Genomic DNA, 10649 nt, shown 5'->3' with positions numbered 1-10649 from the left:
GTGTGTGGTTTTTTTTTTTTTTTTTGGAGGGCTCTTAAAAATGTGAAGTGGAAATAAATGGGCCTGCACCTACTTATCAACCACAATGAGAAATAAACAAATGGCTTTATCCTGTTATATCAGACCTCCTGACTTCACCTTTAAACGGACTTTCTAGTGCAGTATATCTTCAGTATATAGCAGTAAATATACTTTCTATATACAGCTCTTTGCTGCCCCCTACCCGTCCTTTCTGCATTCTCCTCACGGTTTCCTCAGGACTCAGGTCACTGACAACATCCTATGACCATTTAGAAAACAAATCAATGTTAGAAACTTATAGGAAAAAACTAATTACACCGTGGAAATTTCTGGACAAGCTTACACTACCATTCAAAAGTTTGGGGTCAGTAAGTTGATTTTTTTGGAAGAAAATAATACTTTCATTCAGCAAGGATGCATTAAATTGATCAAAGTGACAGTAAAGAATTTTATAATGTTACATTTTCAAATAAATGCTGTTCTTTTGATCTTTCTATCCATCAAACAATCCTGAGAAAATGTATATCAGAGTTTCTACAAAAATATTATGCAGCACGACTGTTTTTAACATGTTTCATGTGACACTGAAGACTGGAGTAATGATGCTGAAAATTCAGCTTTACCATCACAGGATTAAATTACATTTTAAAATATATTCAAATACAAAACATTCATTTTAAATTGTAATAATACTTCACAATATTACGGTTTTACTGTATTTTTAATCAAATAAATGTAGCCTTGATGAACAAAAACATTACAAATCTTACCGACCCCAAATGTTTGAACGGTGTGTAATAGGTATTACCTTTCCACCTGACTTGGGCTTCCTCAGTTCTGGTGCGTATGTTCTAGAAGATGTGTCGCTAAAAGCTAGAAAACAGTGAACAAACACACTTAATTAAAACAAATGAGAATATAGGCCTAAATCATTCTAAATGCCTCAATGATTTGAACTTACACTCGGAGAAGGACTGGAAAGCACCAGGTTTGCTCTTTGCTGAAGGAATAGAAACAAAATCAGATTGGTGAGTCTATAATGATTGAACTAAAACGTTCAAGAACTCTTCACTGTAGATTACCTTTAAACAGGGAGCTCAGGGAGTATCCAGACCCCTGTTTGGACAGTGAAGGAGTGGTGTCTATTTTGGGAAAGCTCTGTTCACTGCCTGAGCGGATACTGGAGGCAGTTTCCTTCACCGACCAAGAGATGCCTAAACACAAACAAAAACTGATGAGCATCCAGATGAGGTACAGACAGTAGCAGAGATCAGAGAAAGGAGTGCATACTTCCCACAGGTTCCCCACTCCAGCTGACTCTCTCAACATCCTCCTCATCCTCATCATCATCGTCCACCAGGATGCTGTTCACGGCCCGTTTGGACTCTTTCAGCTGGGAAATAACAACACAACATAATCTGAGTCAGGGCTCTTTAAACTGTGGGCCACACAGAGAAAATGTGAGAGGAAAAATATAATACAAACATCGTACAAAATACATATTAACTTTAAGAACAGTTTGTGATTTTTAACAATTTCTAAATCTTTCCTCACCACTGTCACCGTGTTTAATTTAATTCATTTAATTTATCCACTTTAATTTACTATTTTCTGTAAACATTGAAAATGTGTTCGTTATGTTCTCATACAAATTATATTACCTTGTTAATTAAATATAAAAGGCAAATATTTTCCACGTAACATTTCGGTCTTTTGCTTTGATGTCTGTTCAATAGCTAACAGAAAGCCAACTATTTAATTTCGGAAAGAACATGTTCTGCGATCTATTTGAATTCTATTGAGAAACTGACATGGAGAAAGTCAAACATTATCTAAAAAAAGGCACATAAAACTAAAAAGACTGATGAAAAGAGGAGAAAACAATCTTGCACCAGCACTACTAACATATATTAAAATCTTTTTAAACTACGCATGACCACGTTTACTAGAATTTATCACGTTTTATTGTAGGCTTATTTATTGTGGTAAATTTTGTCTACTTGTAGAATTGATAATAGATGATCCGTTAAAAGGAATAGATTTTTCCCTATAGATTTATATTACAACTGTGGCATGTTGTAGCCATTGCTTCTAAATGTGCAGGCTGTTGTTTTTCATAACAAATGCTAAAAGATTAATAAAAAAAGTCATTATTGGCCTGGTAATGATTAATAAGCTAGCCTTATTATAACAGATGCCACAGTTAAGAACTATGGTACATTTTCATAAGAGCAAATACAAGTCAGAATCGAGAGCCATGTGCAAAATGGGTTCTAATGATGAGTGATAGAAAAACCCGGCCTTCCAAGAGATGGCATAGATTAAGATTAGATTAAATCATTAAGAGCCTGATGAACTGTTAAGGAGTAAGAAATAAACAATATCGATATATAAAATGCTAAAGTCCATGTAAAGCAGTATTAAATATCGGTTCTGAGTTTGTCACACCACACGGTCCGATTGACACGGGGCCCGGTGCGGCTGCACCAGTTGCACCCCCCTAAGGACGGCCCTGGTAATGACAGTAACTGCGATTGAGCAGGGGGACCACTGATGCTAATGCGCTCTAGTTATTAGTAATTAGTGTTAGGGGACATCATCAAGACATGATTTCAGCCCTGCCCTAAAAAATCCTGAACACAGACTCCACAATTCAGTACTTCATAGTTCACAGTCTTTGTAACGTGTTTTCAGCAATACATTTCTAACATTTAGAATGCGTTTAGAAACCATTCGCTGAATTGCCTTTACACAGACTTTAAGTTAGATTGACTCCCCATAGCATGTTGAATTAGAACATTCTGCATAGCCTAAATAATATAAAATACATTATATAATATCCTATGTAAGCAAGTAATTGTTAACTAGGCTATTAATTTATTGCAGGTGTGTTATCAACCAATTTTGTACTTGTGGATGATAGCACAAAATACCATTTTACAAAAATAAACATATAAACAAAGCTTATGAGAGAGCATGACCCAGGACTCCACTAAAATAGACCACTCTTCAACAACCACCCCCCACCACCACCACCAATGTTCAAACCAAAACTACGCCCTTGGTTTTATAAGGCTGAAGGGGCCATAAAGTGGTAAACAGGCGTTGGACTCCATAGAGCTCAATGGAAACACAATCAACTGACCTGTGAAAACTCATCGTCTTCATCATCAAATGTGAACGCTTTAAATTTGGAGCTGTTCCAGTACTCATCATCCTCTGGTTTGGCCCGTGTCATCTGAAAAACACTCACAATTTAGACTCGTGTAGACAGCAAACAGTGCAGCTGCAGCTCCCTTACTGCGCTTCATCTGATCTGTGCCACCGGCCGCAGAGGCTCTCAGCTACACAAACATGCCACTTCTTTATTTATCCATATGCTGCTGTCAGCTTAAACTGCCACTTGCATTTCGAGATTCGCTAAGATTGTAGTTTGGAAGAAGCATATGCATCCGCATTATTTTGCTGCTTGGAGCATGACAAACAAAAATGGCAATATGATTTTATAATAACGATATAACAGACTGACCTTCGAAATATTACAGTGAAAATCGACACATGAAACGTCAGATTTCTTTCCTACTAACGTTAGTTCCTGGTTTTAACATGTCGCCAAAATAAAAGTCCGAGAAACATTTTTGTGTGTGTGTGTGTGTCTGTTTTAGATGTTTTAGATATTAGCATTTATAACAAATTAGTTAATAGAGAATGTTATGAATAAAAAAATGTTGATATTGTTGATATTTAATGTAAAAACGTTTATTTCTAAGTGAATGTAAACTTATTTTAAACAAATTTACAGGGATCATTTTTCCATGGCACCTTACATAATTGTTTTCAGTTATTATTGCTAGCTATTTTTCCCTCAGTAATTCATGCTCTCACTTTAAAATTAAATAGTCAAATGTTTTCACAGAGAGTGAGAGAGAGAGAGAGAGAGAGAGAGAGAGAGAGACCTTTACATTACATGAAATTACCCCTTGGAGATTAATAAAAATACCAAAGATTTTGTAATTGCAATTAAAGTACATACCAATGGATAAGTCAAGTAATATACTGCAGTTCCTGACCAATAATAATGTGATATCAATTAGAAAATAAAGAGCCAGCAGAAAGCAGTTTTGCAGTCATCAAAAGATAATTTTTTTTAAAAAAAGTCTGTTAAAATTATTGTAGTCAAGACTGTTCAGATCGGTTAACACAAATCAAATTAAAACTGCCAAAACTATGTAAATTAGAAGTGTACACCGTTCATTTGGACTCAAAATGACCAAAAAAATAATTATTTCCATGTAGCAATGAATGATTAAGAACATTTTCCCAAAACACAAACTCAACAAAAAAGCACAACAGGTACTCTTTTATTGTTTGTTCAAATTTATGTGGCTAACAAGTCAATAATTACAAAGATTTCAACCTGTGATTCTTTTTTTTTTTTCTTTTAAAGTAAAAGCAGTAGTGTTCTGAGGATAAACTTCCATCTGAAGAAGCGGACGAGTGAAGTATGGGGAGAAACAGGAGGTACAGGAAAAACCATTCACACAAAATCCTTTCCTTAGACTAAAAACGTGTGCAAGTGTCTTACAGTGTTTCAGAAGGGTGAGGGGGACAACATAATACATTACCGTCAGCCTCGTCAAAACCACCGAAATGATTTAGCGGACAGTTTATTACGGAAACGGAAGTTGGCACTGAAGGCACACTTGAGTGATAATGGATATGCCGGCCATGCCTGCGGATCTTTAGCATGTCAACAGACAAACTCATATCAGCGTCCTGATAGAGGAGTCTTTAACAGTGACGGTCCCACAAGGCTGCTCGCATGTGTCACACATAAGAAACCAGAATGAGAGCATGGCTATGGAGAGATAACCTCATCACATATATATTTTTTCACTTTTATTATTAAATAGAGCACACAAAGCAGCAGTAGCAGCTTAAGAGGAACTACTGAAATCCTATGAATAGTTGTAGCTGTGTGCTGTTCTCCTTTGTATTTTTATTAAAACACTTATCTATATGTAAAGTCTTCCTTTTTGTTGCTTTCTTTTTTTCTCCAGGTGAGAAGCTGAACTAGATATCTTTGTGGGAAACATCGAGTTAAAACATGAATATTATAAAGGCTGGTTTAAATGCAGAACTGGAGAGAGAAAGAGAAATGATATAATAATAAAAGTGCCCTCTGGTTTGGCTTTAAACCCTCAAAGTCTCTGTCACCGATCTACTGCTCATATGAGACATTTTCACCGGTCCGTGACGAATCATGTTACTGGTCCAATTGGTTTATGCAAGAACGTCACAGTCCTATATCATCCTCGGTTTCTTTCTTCCCGATACGCTCCTCTCTTCGGCCCCCTTGATGAGTGTTCCTGATAATATACATTTAAAAACAGCATAAGAAGTCTCTTTCCCCTCAATTCAGTACTTTGAAGGGAAGCTAAGAATCCAGAAGCAATTCTGACACAGCAGATGTAATGCATGTTCATTTACTAAAGCAAATAATAATAATAAAAAAAACTTGCAGGAGCATGGCATGAAATTAAGAGTTCAAATAAAATAAAAGTCCATCATACTGCTAATCTGACCCGGTTAGTGTAATACCACGACATTTCCACCAGGGGGCAGACTTTTTTCTTTTGGTGGCTTCGCCTATGCCTGTCAGCACACACCCAGCACACTGCTCTTGTGGCTATTGAGGCATCTACCCTGCAGCAGGATTTGGGGTAAACCTTTGGCCCTTGTGGTGGATGAGCAGGTGACTTTTTGTAAGAGTCTTGGCACTTCTTAGTGAGTCCTAGCAGAGCGGATGGATACGGGAGGGTGTGTCTAGGGTGTGTGCGGGGCAAAAAACAAAAAAAGGGAGTTGCCCATTTTCAGCCATCCAGGGATTGATCCAGGCTGTCCAGGGTGAGCCGACTGCGGTGGGGAGAGTTGGGGCTCGGGGGGCTGCTGGGGTTGGAGCTGTTGGAGGGGGTGGAATGTTTGGTCGAGTCAGAGTCGGGCTGCAAGTATAGAGAAAAAACAAGGATAAAGAAAGAAGATTAGCAGAGCAGCTGCTTGTTGTCTAGTTGGTTTTTTAAATTTTCGCACAGTATACATGCATTTAGGCCCAAGTCAGTGTTTACAGCAGTCTTATTATTGTTAACTAAAACTATTATAAAAAAATTTTCAGCAACTGAAATAAAGCTGAAATAAAATGTGAATATTATTGAAAAAAGTTAGTATTATGATTACTAAACAAAAACACAATAGAAATGTAAAAAAAGGCTGATAAAAATGAAAAAAAAAAAAAAAGACTAAATCTTTAAAATGAAGTTCAAGTATTAGGAATACATAAAACTGAAATAAAAATAAAATTTAATAGAAATATTGGGGGGAAAAAAATAATTTATACAATTTTTAATACAAATTTGCACATAATAAAATGTCTAAATCTTAAATTAAAATTAAGTTAAAGTTTACTAAAACTGGGGAAAAAAATTTACATTTCAATATTGGGGAAAAAAGCTATAAATTTACTCTAAATCCTACACTAAAATTAAAATGAAACTAAAAACAAAGAAATTCAAAATATTAATAAATACTATAATAGTATATAAATAATACTAAAATAAAAACGAATGAAAGCTAAACAGAAAAAAAACTAAGCACATACAATGACTAAATCTTATACTAAAATTAAAATGAAAACCGATATAATTGATAAATATTAATAAATGATATAATTGCATAAATACTATGTAATACTAAAATAATCATTTTATAAAACTAAATTAACACTGGTTTACAGCTGTAGCAGGTTCTACTGTGAGAACTGGGGCAGTTATTACAGACCACAAAATCAGGACACAAGAAAACTCACTGAGCGGCCGAAAGCCCCTCAAAGCTCCTCTAACCATCCATCATGCATCTCGGGAAGCTTTCAAAATGTGGGGCGAATGAAATAAAACCATATCTGACATCCCGGGGGAGGTCATTAAGGTAGATGATAGATGTTCTTACCTCTCTCTCAAAGTCTTGATCTTGATCAGAAATACTGCGAGATGACCCTGCTCCTCCAAAATCTCCCCCTCCTTTAAATAAGGTATACATTTCAAGCATTTAGATGGGCAGTTTCAGCTTGTCTGTGTGTGTTTAAGGAACGGCACCCACCTGAGGCAGTGCGGGTGATGTGGGTCTTACTCCTCTGTTGCCGTGAGATGCTGGACAGAGGCCGTGGCTTGTCTTTAGACAGGTCGTCCTGAGAAGAGGGCATCACACTCTGCAGCAGAGGTACAAGAAGTCAGACACATATAGAGTACGTCACAGTCATGCACTTGTGTAATAGGTGTGTAAACACTCTTTTTGACTTTCTTTTAAACAAGACGACTATTGTTAGCACAAAAATTTGGTTTGGGTAGTACATTTCATGCGCAAATTATTATATATATATTTTTTTTCTATAAACCCGAGAAAACAACATTTTGTCGCTTTTTAAGGAATGTTTTGGATTAATTTTGTTAACCTCAATCAACAGCATTTTCGAGCATTATTTGGAATAGTGGTGTCACAATATATCAGTATATATACCGGTATTGATTATAACCGTGATATATATAAAAAACATTTAATATTGATATGTTAGAACTACATGTGATGATATCGTAAATAACGCAGCTAGTTGCCACTCCAACACACACGCGAACAATAAAAAAAGACAACGATGCAGTTATTGCTAACCACAAGTATTAAAATCATTTATTAATTGAAATGAAGCTGAATTAAAAATAAAAATATTAGATAAAAAAATGAAATAAAATGTTAGTAGAAGTACTAAAAGTTCTATATAAAACTGAATTAAATATAAACTAAATAGAAATATAAAAAAAAAACCTAATGGTAAAAGCATATAAAATTACTAAAACCTACACTAAAATCAAAATGAAAATGACAAGTATAAAAATAAACGCTAATTAACATTGAATAAATATGATAATAGTATATTAACAATAATACAATAACACTGTGCAACAGTTGTGAGAGTTTTTTAGATTCTGTTAAAAATACTTTTTTTTTTTTTTTTTTTTACAGTTATGGCTCTCCGCCTCCCTAAACTTGTTTTTTTGAGTGATTCATTAGCCGAAAAGAAAAAAAGTTAGAAGTTAATTTGACTGATAAACTGATTTTTTTCAAAATTTGAATAAATCTGATATTATGACAGCCCTAATCTGGAAACAATTTCACACTGAGCAATTGTATCACACTTGTGTCTCATGCTGAAGTATGAAGTTTAAGTTTAGTGGCGGTGTGTATTTTAATGTTTATCATGCCCCACTTTCATGGTAAGAGCCTGTAACTGCTAGTTGACTTCAACAGAGCTTGACATTAGCATATTGATAAGCCAACAGTACAACACTAACAAGCATTTTAAAAAATTTTTTTTTTTTTTTTTTTTTTTTTTACAGTTATGGCTCTCCGCCTCCCTAAACTTGTTTTTTTGAGTGATTCATTAGCCGAAAAGAAAAAAAGTTAGAAGTTAATTTGACTGATAAACTGATTTTTTTCAAAATTTGAATAAATCTGATATTATGACAGCCCTAATCTGGAAACAATTTCACACTGAGCAATTGTATCACACTTGTGTCTCATGCTGAAGTATGAAGTTTAAGTTTAGTGGCGGTGTGTATTTTAATGTTTATCATGCCCCACTTTCATGGTAAGAGCCTGTAACTGCTAGTTGACTTCAACAGAGCTTGACATTAGCATATTGATAAGCCAACAGTACAACACTAACAAGCATAAAATTCAAATCACACACAAACATTGGTAAAACTGTTGATTTTACTTTTTTTTTACCTTAAACTTTGCATTTTTTAAAATTTTGAATACATATTTTCAAACAGATTTTAAAAGGGATACTTCACCCAAAACTGAAAATTCTGTTATAATTTACTCACATCAAGTTGTTTCAAAACTATGAGTTTTCCTTCCGTTTAACATAAAAGAAGATATTTTGATGAATGTTGGTAACCAAACAGTTGCTGGTCCCCAATTGACTTCCATAGTATTAATTCTCCTACTACAGAAGTCAATGGCTACCGCTAAATGATACAATTTTCATTTTTGGGTGAACTCTCCTAAAATCGCTCATTTAAAAACTCTAAAAAAATTCAACCAATCAAAGTCACTACACTCAAGCATGAACAAAGAGGCTCTGCTGGGAAGAAGGCTCTTTCTGCAGATAGAGCCCGGCAGAGACGGGACTCATGTGATAGACGTGCTCAAAGTTGGTCGGAGGGGAGATCAGGGCATGGTGGCGAGAGGATGAGGGGGAGGGAGTCTCGCTCTGCTGCTGCCACAGCAACCAGAGGACAGAGCGAATCCACGACCAGAGCGAAAACAGAAGGAGCGACGTGAAGAGGAAAAAGAAACAGAGAAAAAAGGGTGTGAGGGTGGAAGAGTGGAGCTGGCTGGCTTTGAAGAAAAAGAAGAAACATGCAGAGAGAAGGGAAAGACTTTGGCGCTGTGCAGTATAATGAAAAAAAAAGGATGTAAGGATGAGTTATAAAGCCATGGGAGTCAATCAGTTATTGGAGTGTCCAAACAATGCTTTTATAAACTGTATAAAACCGCACCACAGAAGCGCATTCAAGACCCAATCTGATCTTAATATCATTTCTTAAAACAGCCTCAAGTTCTCAGATTCAGGATTTAAGCTGCTCATTTGGCATCTTTTCCACAAAGCTGAAGGACTAAATTGGATTTAGGAGAAGGACTAAATCTAAACCGATCTAGTTTACCCATTTAGGAAGCCCTTCTTAAAAACAACTTACAATTCATCAACAGTATAATCAATCTTCCAGGAAATTGTGAGCTGAGATCATTTTGAATTTAAGCTTTTTTGAGGTCCATTAATTGGCCTTAATAATATAAAAATAACGCAACTACTGACTAATATTAAAAGAACACTCCACTATTCTTGAAAATAGGCTCATTTTCTAACTCCCCTAGAGTTAAACAGTTGAGTTTTACCGTTTTCCAATCCATTCCGCCGATCTCCGGGTCTGGCGGTAGCACTTTTAGCTGTAGCTTAGCATAGATCATTGAATCTGATTAGACCGTTAGCATCTCGCTCAAAATGACCAAAGAGTTTCAATATTTTTCCTATGCGTAATATCATTGCACCTGCTGCATCCATGGTACGGCAGCAAAGTTCCTTGATTATTACGCCGGAATGAGAGTTTAGTTCCTAGTCATATCGGCCTAGAAAATCGCAACTTTTCATTTTCTGTCGGTCTTAGTACGCGATGTAACTACAGAAGAGTCCAGTTTTAAATAGGAAAAATATAGAAACTCTTTGGTCATTTTTGAGCGAGATGCTAATGGTCTAATCAGATTCAATGATCTATGCTAAGCTACAGCTAAAAGTGCTACCACCAGACCCAGAGGTCGGCTGAAAGCATTCGAAAACGGTAAAACTCAGCTGTTTAACTCTAGGGGAGTTGGAAAATTAGCCTATTTTCAAAAATAGTGGAGTGTTCCTTTAATCTTAGATCATGTTCCATGAAGATATTTTGTAAATTTCCTACTGTAAATATATCAAAACGTAATTTGTGATTAGTAATATGCATTGCTAAGAACTTCATTTG

At 35.6% G+C, this 10649-nt stretch overlaps 2 protein-coding genes across 2 annotated transcripts in view; both read right to left on the bottom strand.

Moving 5' to 3' along the window:
• Positions 1–9: 9 nt before the first annotated feature.
• LOC107701476 (spermatogenesis-defective protein 39 homolog) lies at positions 10–3636 on the bottom strand. The gene is made up of 7 exons (XM_016503483.1): positions 3551–3636; positions 3167–3259; positions 1312–1414; positions 1104–1235; positions 983–1021; positions 830–894; positions 10–280 (listed from the first exon to the last, which is right to left on the bottom strand). The coding sequence occupies exons 2-7, from the start codon at positions 3257–3259 to the stop codon at positions 170–172; spliced, it is 543 nt and encodes a 180-aa protein (XP_016358969.1). The 5' UTR covers positions 3551–3636; the 3' UTR covers positions 10–169.
• Positions 3637–4354: 718 nt separating this feature from the next.
• LOC107701514 (serine/threonine-protein kinase MRCK beta-like) overlaps positions 4355–10649 on the bottom strand; it is an 83658-nt gene continuing 77363 nt past the window's right edge. The window contains 3 exon segments of the mRNA XM_016503555.1: positions 4355–6023; positions 7024–7094; positions 7174–7282. Coding sequence (XP_016359041.1) covers positions 5895–6023; positions 7024–7094; positions 7174–7282 — 309 coding nt within the window. The 3' untranslated portion in view covers positions 4355–5894.

The sequence above is a fragment of the Sinocyclocheilus anshuiensis genome, unplaced genomic scaffold (assembly GCF_001515605.1).
Source record: "Sinocyclocheilus anshuiensis isolate Anshui unplaced genomic scaffold, SAMN03320099.WGS_v1.1 scaffold1051, whole genome shotgun sequence".
Classification (NCBI taxonomy): domain Eukaryota; kingdom Metazoa; phylum Chordata; class Actinopteri; order Cypriniformes; family Cyprinidae; genus Sinocyclocheilus; species Sinocyclocheilus anshuiensis.
This window is presented reverse-complemented; position numbering and strand designations above follow the sequence as displayed.